General features: G+C 45.5%; 1 protein-coding gene across 1 annotated transcript in view; it reads left to right on the forward strand.

The window, feature by feature from the left end:
• Positions 1–16,235, forward strand: part of LHPP (phospholysine phosphohistidine inorganic pyrophosphate phosphatase) — an 85,594-nt gene that overhangs the window by 22,687 nt on the left and 46,672 nt on the right. Inside the window, exon 6 of the mRNA XM_075107553.1 lies at positions 5,924–6,015. Coding sequence (XP_074963654.1) covers positions 5,924–6,015 — 92 coding nt within the window. The remainder of the gene's footprint in view (positions 1–5,923; positions 6,016–16,235) is intronic.

Genomic DNA, 16,235 nt, shown 5'->3' on the forward strand with positions numbered 1-16,235 from the left:
ACTTAGAATAGGAGGAACTCCCCAAAGTCCAATTTTCATTTTAACCTTTCCTCAATGGCCTAGAAATAACAGATTGCCGGTATTACTTTAATAGATTGGAAATTTAAACCTCTTAGAGGTAACCAGACCTATCTTATGATTCAGTAATATGACAAAGAATAACACATCTTAAAGGTTACTGAAATGCCTAATTCATATGTTTTAAGGCAGCTGTAACAGTGGATGATTTTTATAGCTTTACAATAAAACCTAAATAATGTTAAGGTTCCGGTAGTTTTATATAATCATAAAAAGTTCTCTCTGTAGCAAATTGTCCTGCTTTAATGGGAATTATGGCAGGTCATACTGGAGTGCATAAACTACTGGTAGTTAACCAATTCCCATTTCTGCCACCTGCAGGTCTCAGGTGGGAGTTAGTGGCGCGTGAGAGCAGAGGGAGGTCACCCCGAGAGTGGCACGGGGGACCTGCTGCCATGCCACCATCTCCTTGTTCACTGGTCTCGACAGGGAAAGATGTTCCATCTCAGAAAGAAGAGTAAAGTGGCCGAGTGACGTTTCAAGCTTTGAGTCCTGCTGAAAGCCTGGCTTTCAATATAGAATTTCAGTGCAGAAATGCTGGCTGGCCAGCAGCCTTTGGAAACCTGCCCTGGAGGTTTAATGTATTTCTTTGTTTCACCTGCCTTGTTGTACAGTTTCTCCCAGGTCAGAGGCCACATGCAATGCCCTTTGCGTGTTTGATGTTTGCACAGCCAGTAGTTCCAAGACAGAAACATAATTAACAGTAATATGGGATCCTGAAGCCTAGGAGATTACCAGCTGGGCCAAGGAGAATAGGGAGAAAACTAAATGCATTGTATTTTTTGCGTAAAGGGGTTAATACATTAATCAAGATTTTGCGTATAAGCTTTATTTCCTTGTGTCCCTGGCACATTTAGCTTGATTAAGGTTATTAAGCAAAAATCTGCTTAGGCAAAAATATCTTTGACTCTAGAAACGTTCACTGAGTTAAATACTCTGTTGAAGTTTGCACACTTCCTTCTGTGCATCTCTCCATTTGCCTCCAAAGTACCGTATGAGCTTGTCCTAGTAAACACTGCATTGCAACAAGAGCATGACCGGCTAGTACAGAATATTGTTGTCTTTCTGCCTCATTCATTTTCTTACTCCGTAACTCCTTTTCTGATCAAACATTTTTCTGTGATATTACTGAATACTAAAACTCTGTTTGCACACAAAAAATACCTAGAGTTCCCATTCACCGCCCCACCAGCATCTCTGAAGGCTTGTTAGTGTTGGCTGCCTCTGTGGGTAAGAGTTGTCAGTCGCCACCTCCATTCAGCTCTGGGTCTGCGGACCAGACACTACCAGTAAGATTGCACGCCATGATGGTGATTTCTGTTTCATGGACATTTGTCCAGTGGGGATTATATTGCGCCTTCCAACCCCCAAATTCTTGGAGGCTGTGTTCATCTCCTCTGTAAGTCGCTGCCGACCTGGGTTGAGTTTGATGGAGACTCTTCAAGAGCAGTGGCTTCACTCAGCTTTGGCACACTGTGCTTTATTTACTGCGTGTGTACAACCACACGCACCATCTCACACCAGCTATATGGCTTAGGAAAATATGAATTATGCCCATCTTAATTCTTTGATGATTTGTCTTAAAAACCAGAGAGACTGTCTCACTGCATTTTGCCCTCCTTTTTAGAAAAATTTTTAACCGATCTAAAAAAAGTAACTTCCGCAGAATAATTGAACACATTAATGGTGTGATCCCTGTGTAAAATGTGAACACAAATGGGATCTTTTAATTCTCGCTTTCAGTGGGTATGTGACCTTTCAGTTTTATATCTTTCTCTCTCTTCTTACCATATTGCAGTCAGAGAGGAAGTTAAACCCAGGTTTGACAGGTAGAGTTTTTTTATTTCCCTTGACAGTGCACCTTTTGACCTCTATCTTCTTGCCAATGATTTTTTAAATCCTAAATGATTTGGGAATAATTGCTCCTCCTTTAGTGATTATTGCCCTTCACTGATAGTAAATCTGTGAGATCCCTGGGGACTGGAGTGCATTTTTGTATGCGTATGCCACAAGCTGGCCTGGACAGGCATCGCTGCGCATCTGCAGCTGCACTTGCAGAACTGCTGGGCGTCTTGCAGGAAAACTTGTCTGGACAGGGTAAAATACAGCCCTGGCAAGCAAGCGAGTGCTTGGTGGGCTGCCCCGCTCTGCCCTTTCCCATTTTCAGAGGAAATTAATTTTTAGGGTTTTGAGAACCCAGGACTGAAATTGTCTTTACTTCAGAAATCTCATTCTGAACTTCTGGGTTCGGGCTGAGCAAGGGCGTGCGGGTGGCAGAGGGCAGGTCTGCTCCTGGGGTCCCCCCTGTGGACTCTCCAGGGTCCCCCCTGCAACCGTTACCTCTCCCCCTCAGGGAGGCGTTGGAAGGAATTTTGTAAGAAGAGGGGATTATAAACTGTTAAAGCCAGTGGTTGAGAATGATTAAATATCTCAAAGCAGCTTGAGGGGAAATTGGTAATGGTGGTTGGCTGGGAGCAGTGTTGCCAGGTTCTTTGCAGCTCTGGATGTAACAGTAGGATTATTCTGCTTTCCTCAGCTGTGCATACATCCTTTATTTGCTAATTACTTAAAATCAACCTGTCATTTTCTCACCATTTCATGCTGGGTTGGTTGTTTGGAGGCATGGTAAGGAAAGGTGAACTATCTACACGGGAAGGCACATTATTAGGAACACAGGCATTTCCATGAGCAGAGTGGATAAGGAAAATGGTCCAATAAAGAGGGGATAAAAAAGACTGAGTCCTCCATCGTCTGGTGGCTTTGAGGAGGTTTGTGCGCAGAGAGCTGCAAAGGCAGAGCTACCTGTCCCAAAGCCTGCTGCTGCTCCTTCCCTACGGGCGTGTTTTCCCCAGCTCTGACCCCTTTGCCACAAGTCCTTATGTCTCTGTGCTCCTTAAAGAGGCTCTCAAAGCCTGGCCACAGCGGAGACTCTTCTAGGCAGAATGAAGCAAGGGTAGGCATATATAAACTGTTTCAAAATAAACCACTTTAACATGAAACCAGACAAATGAGCCCTGACTTGAAGGGGCATCCTATTATGTCCCATCACCTGAGGGATGATGCTCATCCCTCATGTGAAGCGTATTTTAAAACAACGTGGAAGATAGACTGGGCTGGTAACTGCTATATATAATCTTGCACACCGCACCTGATGCATTACTCAAAAGAGGATTTAGTTTTTATCAGCCGTAGCTGTGTCAGATATACGTGTTCCTAGCTCAGTTTGGTTTGTGAATGCTCTCAGAATATCTTCTGTTCAGCTGGGGCTTTAGGTGTATCCTGAGATTCCCTTTACATGCTATGTAATAATTGGGAGAGGATTCTGTTGTAATTAGATGATTAACAAAAATAGCTCTGGAGCTTTAGTGTTTTTAGACTTTTTTGATATGTATGATTTAGTCCTGCCCAGCAGACTGCTTATGGAGTGGGAACTGAAGTGTGTGTGACACACAAGATGAACTGGCTCTTGCATGGTTGCGTGCTTTGTGAAAAAGAGGTGCTTCCATGTGAAGGCAAAGGAAGAAGATTTTGAATTAGGCAGAACTGGTAACGGGAGTGGCACCTGCAACACAGACTTTCTATATGTTTTTGTCCTTAAAGCTGCAGCCAGCTGTATGAAAAAGACTCAGCATTTTCTTTAGATTGCTGCTTTGGGAGAAGCCAATCCCTGCTTCTGCACTGTGCGCCTCTTTCCCATGACCTCGCTGACAACGGCCGATTTTTCAGTTCTCTGCAGATGGAAAAGCGCTGGGTTGACTTTCTGTGCGTGCCCAGCGGCGTCCCCCTTGGTGCTGCTCTCAGTAACCCAGCCGCCATCTAAGGCAACCTTGGTCCTCTTTGTAAATGTGCCTTTTAACCTCCCAAACGCCGTATGTGGGACAAGGACCCATCATGACAGACCCTAGAAAAAGCTCGAACCACACAAAATATACAGGCAATTCCTTTAGTAGGAAAAGAAACAGTTTGCGTAGTGACTCCATGTATCTGATGTGCAGGTATGAAAATAATGAAAAGTACTTGGAAGGAATGGGAATTCAGGTAGGAGTTTCTAGAGTTGCAAGGTGCCATTGCCATTGTTGTGAAGGCCTGGTAGTTATGTTTAGGAAGCAGGAGGTTATGTCCACAAGGTGAAGGTCAAGTGGTTGAAGATGCAACTAATTAATGTATTTTAGATAAAATTCAACTTTGATACAGAAGGTGCAAAAACACGCTTTAAAATCGGGCAGATAAACCAGATCACGTATTTTCAAAGCTGATGTGTTTCCCCAGTACCTCTGTTCTCTTCAAAGTAATCCAGAATGCCTTTGGAAGGTTGAAAGCTGCTTTTTTGCCTTTTAATTGAAGATTACTGTTTTGTGTATATGCTGGTTTTTGTTGAAACTACAAAATGAGCACACTCAACCATTTTTAAATTTGAAGAATAAAAAAAATGTAATAATATTTAATGCAGAATGGTAATAAGCACTTGAAATTTTGAAGATGCGGTAGTTAATGAGAAAGACCCCTTGGATGTTACACTTCAATTTAACAAAGATCTTTAACAAAGATAGGAACTCTGAAGTGAGCATGGATGCGACATGTTTTCATCAGACAGTCAGACAAATCTTAGCACAGCCAGAAGGCCTTTTCTCAGTTACGTTTTTTTTTGGCAATCTACTCAATTGAGTTTATTAGTATTTGCATAGACTTAAGCTGACTGTAACACAAGCCACACTAGGCCTATACATATCCTATCACATTGTGCAAAAATAAATTAATTAGATTTTACAGTGATTTTCCAAATTGCTGTGCCAGTCTGAGTATGGGTTAGGATCAAGCTCTGCGAACTTACACATCTCTGGGCTGCATTAAAAGGAGTGTGGCCAGCAGGGCGAGGGAGGTTCTCCTCCCCCTCTGCTCCACCCCAGTGAGGCCACACCTGCAGGGCTGCGTCCAGTTCTGGGCCCCCCGGTTCAAGAAGGGCAGGGAACTGCTGGAGAGAGTCCAGCGGAGAGCTATGATGATGCTCAGGGGGCTTGTGAGGAAAGGCTGAGAGACCTGGGTTTGTTCAGCCTGGAGAAGAGAAGGCTGAGGGGGGATCTCATCAATACCTATAAATATCTAAAGGTTGGGTGTCAAGAGGATGGGGCCGGGCTCTTTTCAGTGGTGCCCAGCGACAGGCGAAGGGGCAACAGGCACAAGCTGGAACACGGGAAGTTCCACCTGAACAGGAGGACAAACCCCTTCCCTGTGTGGGTGCCAGAGCAGGGGCAGAGGCTGCCCAGAGAGGCTGTGGGGTCCCTTCCCTGGAGACATTCACACCCCGCCTGGATGCGGCCCTGTGCCCCTGCTCTGGGGGTGCCTGCTCACGCAGGGGTGGGACGGGGTGAGCTCCAGAGGTCCCTTCCAGCCCCCGCATTCTGTGAGTCTGTGATCTCAGTGATCACAAGCTGAAGTTTTTAACTGGCTTTTAGAATAGAGATTTCAAGGAAACTTTTAAGAAAGTTAAGCTTAATTTAAACTGCTTGGAGCATAACATAAATTCATCATTAAGAACAAAATAGGACTAACTTCATAAAATTCAACATTTTCTTTGAACTTTGGCAAATCACTTTGATTTTTGTGATTGATTACAAATTGTGCAGATGTGTACTGCACTAGTACATTGCTCGAGGAGCTATAGCATGAATTATATTCAAGGTAGGATGACTTTTAATCAATACGATGACAATATTATCTTGTTTAATTTGTCTGATGGCAGTATTAAACATCAAATCAAGCTGTTTGTTATGTCAAAGGAGTGTGACATATGGCAGAAATAAAATTTGCTTGACGCCAGTTTTTCCCTATTTCATTGTTTTGACAGGCCATCATGATTGGAGATGATATTGTGAATGATGTCGGAGGGGCCCAGCAGTGCGGTATGAGAGCTCTGCAAGTGCGGACAGGGAAGTACAGGTCAGTGCACACCCTACACCCTGCGCTCCGTGGGGGGCAGTCGCGGAAAAGGGGGAAATGAATGTAAGTAATGATTTTTGTGTTCACCTTTCTGCCAACGACACTGTGCTCTGATTTCCTTCCAGCAGACTAATTTCTGAAGGGAGTTGTGGTTTAGAACCTGGTACATATTCAAAGTGAATGCGCAAGAGCAGATTATTTCCATGCTTTTTCCAGATCTTTTCCCGTTGGTAGCACAAACTAGCCATCAAGGTACACTTCCACTTGTAATCTGAACAAACACCTCCTTGCGCAGCAGATAGGCTGGGATGGATAATGACGTTTTCATTTGCAAAATGCCTTTTGGGAAAATGTTGCATGTATGAAAGTGGCAAAAAGGGGAAGACATATTGTCTTTGATCTTTTAAAGGAATATTTTTTGTTAAATGACTGCTACAATTTTTACATCGCTGCATAGAACTGGTGTGTTTCTTGGGTTTTGGTTTATTTTTTTTTGCTGCTGCGTGAAAGTGTTGTACACTTGCTATAAGATGTGTCTGAAACTTCTAGCAGGGTTAAGATTATAAAATTAGACTGTCGACTCAGTGATCTCTGTGGGTCATATCTCACAGCTTTATGAAGGACTCCATATGTCTACTGTTTCCTCCAGACATGTATTCAGCATTGAGATGTCTGGAATGTGAGAGCTGTTTCTCCACTTCCCGTCTTACCAGAGTGCAGGCTTCTGCAGGCTCACCCACTGCTTCCTAATGACCCTTCAAGCTCTTCTCCATGCAGGTGTCTCCATGATGCTGTGCTTTCACTGACCCAAAAGCCACCTCCCTGCAGCTGCTGATAGGAGACCTGAGTGCAGTTAGAAACAGGGCATGGTCCAGGGTTGGCTGGTGGAAAACGAAGCCATCACCTGATGCTCAGGCCAGGTTGGGTTTGAGGTCAGCTCGCGGTGACTCTCCCAGTGCAGTGCAGACATCGGTCCCTACATTTAACGTTCGGGTTCCATAACACTTAGAATCTTCTCTTAACGGTCTCCTCTTAACCGTGACCATGCCTCTTTGTAGTAGGCATCATTCAGCAACAGCATCTGTCATTTGACATAATTTATACAGTTTTTCTTGATTTTCAAGTTCTTGATTTTCTAGTACTGAGACTGTAAAAGAAGGATGGTCTTTTTGGGAGGGATGCAACAAGTGAGAATGGTGCTTGCCATAGGCTGTCTGAAAAGTTATTTTGTTAGTTTTCAAGTCAATCTGTTTCTCAATTTTCCTTTTAGTTTGTGTAAGGTGATAATATAATACCCAGTGCCTTAATTCTAATGGACCAGTAAGTGGCGATTTCTGAGGAGAATGAGACACATACAAGCCAGTACATCTCAAAATAAGTTATCAATCTGAACAAAGCTCAAAAAATCCCAAAGATTAAAAAAGTAAGTATATAGTTTGTGCCGGTGGGATTATTTGTCTGTAATCTGTGTAATCCCATTCATTTCCTAATGGAGAAAATAAAGTTTCAACAGTTGATTTTACCCTGATGTTAATAGGATCACTTTGTGAATCCACATCTTAATGTCACACAGATAGGGGTGTCAGGGAAAGATGTGTCTCTGCACACAGAGGTAAATTAGAGCTTTGCTGCTGGACAGATATCTCCTGTGACATACTTTGCCCATTAGGAGATACGCCACAGGTGATGCTGTATCCAAACTGTTCAGAAAACTGATATAAACCATATACACACGCATGCGTATATAAATATGTATAATCATATGCTGGAAAAACATTTTCTTTTATCAAGTTTGAGTCATGATTTCACAGTTGAAAGAGAGTCATCAGCTGTTTGAGATGGGGAAAAAAAGATGGTTTTCCACTGTTAACATTTCCTGTTTCAGTGTGTGGTTGCTGTTATCTGAAATCATGTACTGTCCTATGGCAATGAAATACAGGTAAGTGTCTCTCTAAATTGAGCATGTGGTCCTGTTTGTAGCAATTGTGAGTAAAATGAAATAGCTCCTATTTGCTGAGAGAGGCCAGGGATGTATTTATTTTTAAGAATGACTGATTTAGTATATGTGGAAACTGAAAACACTCAGTGAGTATTGAGAGGGATGGAAAAGTAACAAGTGAATGAAAGCTGATGGGCAAAAGAAATGAAAAATAAGAGAAAATGTCATTTTTCATAGCTAGTTTAGGGTCTGATATATATAAGATTATGCACAGGTCCTCTCTTTCACTTAGGTGGTAGCTCTTGTTGACAAAGCTGTGTGCTACACCCAAGTACCTCTGGATGGCACCGTTAGTACATTTACTTCAGTATTAGCCACAGCTTCGGGACCTGCCCAGAAAGCTAAGGCTGTTCCTGCAAAAGAAGTGCGAAGCACAAAGGCGTCAGGGTTTTGTTGTAGACCCTGAGTGTTGGTGCTGTGGGATTTCCACAGATTTCGGTTATGAGAGGCTTGCAGCTTGGGGCATGGGTTATCAACGCATTTGAGTTGTCTCTGTGTTTCTACGGCCGTGAGTAGTTTTTTCCATTTCCACCATAACAATGGTGCTTCACTTCAGCAAAACAGAGGCAGAGCCGATTTGAGAATAAAATAAAAAATAACAGAGGAACAATCCCAAGGAATTGTTGCATTTCACAGCATACTGCTGGATAGGTGGAGGTACCATTGTTTGCACATGTTATCCCAGTGAAGACATTTTGCATGTTGTTCTGTATGTCCAAGGGATCCTGTTGTACCCCTCCAGCCTCACCTAAATGCTGTCCCAACTGGCAGACATTGTCACCCCCAGTGCACGAATGTGCATCGGGGCAGCTCTTCTGATTTCAGGGGTCAATGCAGTTTCCATGAGCATCTTTGAGGTCTGCTGCCCGCCAAGTGCCACCAAAGATCACGCACTGCAACACAAAAGAGTACACATGAGCCAAGGTTTACAGTATTGTTCATTGTATTTCAAAGGTACTTCAGCGATCACATGCAGATTGAAGGCTGCAAAGCAACTCGGTGCATCTTACTTGCTTTAATAGGCCAGAAGAAAAAGTCCCCTTTGGCCCTGAAAGCCTTTTATGGAAAGAATCTGTTGATCTGCTGATGCAGAGGTTTCAGCAGTAGATGGGGTGGACAGGTCTTCCGCAGGGTGGGCAGCCTCCAGCCGGGTGCAGGAAGCTGACTTCAGCCTGCAGTGTCACAGGAGCCTTTCTCCGTGGTGGTGTTTGTGCCTTGTTGCTCGGTGACAGTGGTGATGGGTGCCAGCTCCCCGCTGAACTGAGGAACTGGTTTTGTGAATGCGGGGCGGGGGTTGGTTGGCTTGGCAGGCGAGTCGAGGTCCAGAGGAGAAGCAGAAGGGGTGTGCATGGAGAGGAGGCATAGCCCCAGGCTGCCTCCCTCCCAGGGCTCTCACCCTCCTGGCCTCTGCAGGGTCTTCTTCCTTCTTGGCTACTCCCAGGGTGAGATCCAAAGTGTGGATTAAACTGCTGCAAAAACATTCAGTTTTACACCACCTTGCATGGAAGTCCTGAAAATTAGCTCCCTTGTCTCGCTTCTTTCGGATCTTTAAAGTTTAGTAAAATTTGTGCAGCTGATTTCCTTTAGTATGACAAACTTTGCGTGATCCTCACACCTGCATCTATACTTTTCATCTCCTCTAAAGCGCTTAATCCTCAAGCAGGACTTAATCTCAGGTGTTGAGCTCTTTAGATTAGATATAAGGAAGAAATTCTTCACTCTGAGGGTGGTGAGGCACAGTCACAGGTTGCCCAGAGAGGTTGTGGCTGCCCCATCCCCGGAAGTGTTCAAGGCCAGGTTGGATGGGCTTTGAGCAACCTGGGCTAGTGGAAGGTGTCCCTGCCCATGGCATGGGGGTTGAAACTAGATGATCTTTAAGGTCCCTTCCAACCCAAACCATTCTATGATTCTATGATTCTCAGTAGCCGAACAAGGAATGGCGTAGATTAGTCCATGAAATGTAACAAAGCCTAGCTGCAACATGGAATAAAATTTCTGCTGGTGCAAGCCAGGGCAATAATGGAAAGGTGAGGGGTTAAGATGGTGTTTTGAATTGACCTCAGCCAGCGTGGGTCCTCTGGCACGGGGTGAGTAGTTGGGCTGGGCAAGTATAGCCTTTCTGAGATGTGAAATCCAAATATGAAGGGTCAGTCTGGTCTGCAGGTTTGGTCACTCTCAGTTTGTACCATCTACAGGACACATCAAGTCATTGCTGCAGACTCTTGTGTACCAAGAGAAGAAGCTGGTGTTAGTTTTTTTGGCATTGGGAAATGTGACGCTAATTACGAAGTTTCTGTGCACACCTGTATGGAGGCCCTTCATAGCCAACATCTTTCCCATCTAGAGAAGAACATGTACTTGTCTTCCCGCACAGGGTATGTGCTAATTCCACTTGCAGCTAATTGGCCTTGACATCAAACCAATAATTTCCACAATAACTATTGATTCTGCAATACCGCATAATATTCCCGTTCCTCTTTGTAGCGTGCAAGTTAGAGCAGAGAAAAATTACTTTGAGGCTTTTCCAACTGTCTCCCTGTAAAATCGGAAACAGCTTTCAGGTGCGTCAGTGTGTCAAATTGCAGGTGGTTCTTGGCAGGGTGGAAGAATTTCTTAGCCCTTTCTCCTTGTTGTTATTTACAGATCTTGATTTGTAAGTAAAGATCTTCCCATTGCTGGCGCACGGTGGTAGCCAGGAATGTTCATGGCAGTGGTTCCTGCTGCTGCTGTTTGCCTGTGGGCTCCGAAATGGATTCAGAGTCTTGCAGTATGGGTTCATCCCCTCTCAGTGCCCACGTGAGGATTTTTCATTTGATTAGGGATTTAGCTCATGGCTATGGCTGATACTGCAACATCCCTTAGCTGCCTCGTTACGGACACAAAGGATACCCCAGGGATGGAGGATAAAAGGATCGAGGCCTGTGAGAGCTGCCATGTCTCTCCGGCTCTGCCACTGTTCTCCAGGAGATCTGGGTCAAGTTACTTCATGTTGCCATTCTTCAGTTTCCCCACTTTATAATTATCCCCTGAGAATAATTATCCTGACTTTCTTAATAAAGTGGCTTGTGATCTGTTCCTCTTATCTGATTGAAAAAAACATACAGAATTTGTACAGATTTATAGGAAATAGGCTTGCCAGGAGGAAAATCCAGACATGAGCAAGACAAAAGTTGTGACAGAGGAAAGTTTTTTTTTGGTCTGCCATCATCAACTGATTAAGGACTGAGAAAAACAGGGTTGGTCTTTATAATAACCTCCTAAATGAAGTTCAAAAATTATTCTTAAAAACCAAGATTTTCACCCATAGATAAATTCACAGCTGTCACTGTGCTAATAAATGAACGCTCATGACACCTTTTGCAAAGAAATAGTCACATCTTACTGCTCTGCAGAGAAGCAGCATCCCTCCACCCTCGCTTTCTTGCTCACTGCATTACTAACCACAGCCAGGATGAACAACTTTATTAGTCTGTTCACATCTCCTGGGTCTTGATGGAGCGTCCCAGAAGTGCATAATGAGAACAAACAGGCAGAGGCGCTCCCTTTGTGCTGAAACAGAACCAGAAGCATTTCGATGGCCTCACAGTCCTGATAATTAAGCCTGTTTCAAGCGTTAAATGGAAAGACTTCCAACCCTTGTTTACACTGTAAAAAGTTGTATTACAATTCATGTTAGTTAATGTCTTAAGCAATGTTTGTTAAAACCTAGTGTCAGCAAGTCGGTTTTCATTTTAGCATGGTAGCTGATTGCAATCAATCCTAAGGCACAGTGTTATCTACCTTTTATTGCACATTCAAATCACAGTTTGCTCTGTCCACGTGAGAATCTTCACATGTGTTTATCCATTCCTCGGCCACAGTTTGGTTACTGTAATCTTTGAATCAGCTTTGCAGAGGAAGTTCATAGTAAATGCTGCAGTGCCTTAGTATATGCATGCTCATCTGACGAGAGCCTTACGTTTTCCCAGTACATTCAAATGTCCAGACACAGAAATGAGTTTTAGCATCTGGTGCTTCAGGAACGGGTGGCATATGAGAAGGTTTAAGTTCTTGCCGCTGTGGTGTGCTGTTACAATGCAACCACCCACCTTCCAGCATGGGGTATAGCCAATCGCAATGCAAAATAACAAATTGCATTGGAAATGCCTTGTTGAACTACAAGTGGGGAACCTGGGAAGCAGAACATTTTACCCTCTGACTCTAAAGAATCATCTTTTGTGTGTCTTGAATATTTCTGTTTTCTTAACTGAACATAGCCAAGTGTTTACTTTTCAGTAAAGTTACTATTTGATATTAGAAATAGAAGTTGGACTAGGTGATTGTTATAGGTCCTTTTCAACTGAACTATTCTATTCTATTCTATTCTATTCTATTCTATTCTATTCTAAATGCAGATGATACCTGAGCTAAAACACACCTGAAAGGAGCAAGGGGGAGTAGAGAGTTCTGCTATGTTACATGCAGCTAATGTGTAAATTAAATTCTCTTCAGTCTAAAAGAGAAATGGGGGTTTTGGGGTTCTATTATTAGCAGGTTAATTTATTCGTTGGTACCATAATAAACCTTGAGGAAACAGAGTATGCTCAGGACGTAGCCATGCTGGATCCTGCATGTATGCTTGTGTGCTGTTGTGAAAAAATTAATCTGATTATTAGAAAAGAGATCAGTCTGTGATGAGAGTAGGGGCAAGGGTAAATAAGGGAGGAATGTACCAGGTCAGTGAGGAAACGCAATATTACACAGCAGTCTCAACAGTTCTGCTTTCTACCTGTCTAACGACTGGCTTTTCCTTATCAGTCCTGCTCTAATCAACTGTCACATCTCAAACTCTTATGAAAGGAAGCAATTTGCATTTTGCAAATCAAGACAGTGGTGACTGCATCAGCCTGTGCTGCAGTTTTGCTTCCCCTCTTGCTTCACATCCATACAACGCATGCTGTAGGTAGCAGAGACAGCTGCCTTAAAGGTTTCCATTTCTACTCTTTCGAAGTTGATAAATAAAGGGCTGAAAGAGGAGGAGGTGGTACCAGTATCTACTACTAGAAGCAAGGACCTGGGACAGGCACGTGGCTCAGGTGGGCTTGATGTGTGAGACTAAACCAGTTCCAGAGCCCCTCTGAAAAGCATCCAAAGTTAATGGCCATTTTGTTTTTCTTCTCTTTCGCTCTGGTGCCTCGATGTCTTGGTAGTACATGGCAGTCTGGGCTGGCAGCCTTCCTCCACCTAGCGCGGCCATGAACCCTTGTGTATCTGCATGAGCAGCACCAGAGCCCTTGGCAGCTGCTTGTCCAACGAGTTTGTGTTTCTCTCCTCCCTGCAGATACATAATTCAGAGGCTGAGGTGGTGGTGGCTGGACTGCCTGAAAGAAGGCAGCTCAGGGGCTTTCCAGGGCTTTTCTGGAGTGTGTTCACCTCCTGCACGCACCCACTGTCACTGCAGACAGCCGTGGCCTCCCCCAGGCTGCCTGTCGAGAGGACCTGCAGACTCCTGGTTGCCTCTAGCTCCTGCTAGACCCCCAGCCGCCCTCCCTGGCACAAGCCTGAGCACTGCAGTCTATGAGGCAGGTCCTTGCTTATTTTTATCTTTAGGGTCCTTTTCTCAGTGCCAGCCTAAGGCTGCAGTAGACGAATACCACAGCAAAGCAGTCCTGGGAGCCGGCTGAGCGCAGCAGTGTTTCTCAACACTTGTCACTTCCAGAATGCCAAGCTGTATTAGCTTGTTCAACATGTGACAGCTATGATGAATACCATACCAATTGCTAACTACTTTATTTCCGTAAAAATGCTAATGAGCATGTTGAAATGTGCTGCAGAAATGGCAGAGCTGGGACAGCTGCACAATTGTGGTTTCACTAGAGATTTCCTTTTTTTAAAACACAGGTTTCTCTTCTCTGCTTTTTTTTTCCACATAGTTAAATGTCATCCCAGCCCACTTGGTGTGTGGAGTCCTCTCAGCAAGCAGCATGGGGAGCGTGGCAGAAGGGGGAACTGCTCTGACTGATAAAACCAAAGTAAAGCATTGTTTTCAATGGGAGAGAGAAGCAAACAAGAGAGAGGCAGGCCAAGTCAGCTGCTGATGTAATTCCCTTGGAGCAAATGGTTTAGTATCTGAAATTTAATCTTCTAGCTTGGGCTCTTGCTCGCACCATAAACATGCTGGGGAGCCATGGTGCCCGAGCAGTACCTTGTACCAGCGCCGTGCAAGCACAAGACAACCAAGTGTTCGTGCTTTAATGCCATGCTGTGTGGCCTGCAGATGCTGGAGGGTCACCTGCAGGTTTAGCTAGAGACATTTGTTTTTTCCTCTGAGAGTGGGTTTAACCAACAAACCCAGAATGGCTGTCTAGTCCCCGGTGTGTTTTCTGCTCTTGAGGGGCCCTGTGTTTGTATTACCGTCTGCTCGGGCACACGGCCGTGCACTTGTAGGGGAGCTGGGTGCTCGGAGGTGGGGTGCACTCAGAGGACCACCAGCTGTCGTGACTGGTCCCAGAGCCATGCTGGTGGCCCTGCTGCAGGCATGTGGCTTTTCCAGCAGCTGCAGAAGTGATGGAGACTGGTGTTTGTTGAGGTGCATGGGAGTGGGGCTGCCAGCCTGCTGAGACCGAGGGAGCAGCCACAAGACACAGGGACTGCTCCCCCTCCAGCTGCTTCTGCTGGGCTTGGGCTGGTGGCTGGTGTTCATCCCCTTTGGGAGGCATGAAGTGACTTGCCCTGAGTTAAAAATAGAGCACCCAGCAGTCCCAGCTTTAAGTCTTCTACATGCACTGGGAAACTCCGATGGCTCCCTACGTGAGTGGTCATGTACTGCGGCAGGAGTGGGAGCGTAATGTGAGAAAAGGGGTTTGGGTGAAGAGCAGCACTCCCATGCTGCCGCCAGCGCCGGGCAGTGCTCTTCGCTGGGAATGAAGACAGCTTGCAGCTGGTGCTGGGACGTGACTCATGTTCACACTTTGCCCTGAAGTGATTACGATTCTTACTTGTCTGTGGTTTTCAGTCATTGTCAACAGCGTGTACGGTTACACCTCAGCCCTGCGTGCTCACAGGTTGCCGAAAGATGAGCTCATTCAGCATGTGGGGCTGGTGCTGCTGCAAGGGGTTTGTGTCCTGTGTCAAGTGTTTAAACTCAAGCCATCGGCCTCCCTAAAAACAGGGATGGGTCTTGGGCCCATGGGGAGCAGTGCCAGGGAGCCCCGGCTGGCTGCCAGCCACAGCCACTGTGCGCACTGTCACTCACTCTTCGTATCGACCTGCAGCTCGTCCCAAAAGCTTTTTCCTTTTCTTAACTCTGCTCTGACTGAGTCTAAAATGGGCCCGCATGATTAGCTGGTTCTAATACTCTGCTAAATGCTGCTCCTGGTCCGTAGGCCCATTCCTGTGTGACTATCATTTCTGCGACGCCTTCAGGGACTGACTCCAGTCATTTTGGAGGGTGATCTTGACCATGTTTCTTGCATATTACTTATGCCAGTGTATTTCACAGCTCTGGTTGCTTTTCCATTCCCAGTTGTGCTCTGAGTGCCCCCTGAGGTGCAGGGAGAAGAGGGGGTGTCAGGTTTGCCCCTCCAGCTCCTACTCACTCCCAACGCGTTGTAACTGCCGTCAGCCTACATGTAAGCAGAGTTGCACAGCCTGCCGCTTGGTGGGAAGGTTGGCTGTGCAGTGCACGTCTCTGTGGTGCTGCAGGTGGTGGCTGCATTCCTGCAGAAGGAAGGGCTGGGAGTCATCCTGCCCCATTTCTGACGGCAGCAGAGCAAACACCAGAGCTGGTCCACCCAGGTTGCCTTTGCAGGGAGAGCTGGACACCTGTAGGTCTAAGTCCCCTCATCCTTAAGCAGGTCAGAAGCATCTGTTGCTCTGCATTGCCTATAAGGACAGCTCGCTGGGGTGCAGGAGGCTGCATGGGCTCTGGGGAAGCTTCCTCTGCTTCCCCAGAAGCAGGGGCTGGGCATGGACCAGCTCCACCCGCAGCAACACATCACTTGCTTAAATGACCAAAGTGTAACATAGGCATTGGCTGGTCAGTGTGGTGCAAGTAGGGAGATTAAAGCACAGTGTTATTTCACCACAAAGGAGAATCTGGGGAAGGGTGACGGAGTTAGCAGAGCTGGGCGAGTGTATCTTAGCTCAGAGGCTCGGGGCTGCATAATACCTTGCGCTTTGCACGCTGCGGCCACAGAGCCTTTCTTCCCATCCCCCTCGCCATCCCCTGGGACACCACCAG

The sequence above is a fragment of the Phalacrocorax aristotelis genome, chromosome 12 (assembly GCF_949628215.1).
Source record: "Phalacrocorax aristotelis chromosome 12, bGulAri2.1, whole genome shotgun sequence".
NCBI lineage: Eukaryota > Metazoa > Chordata > Aves > Suliformes > Phalacrocoracidae > Phalacrocorax > Phalacrocorax aristotelis.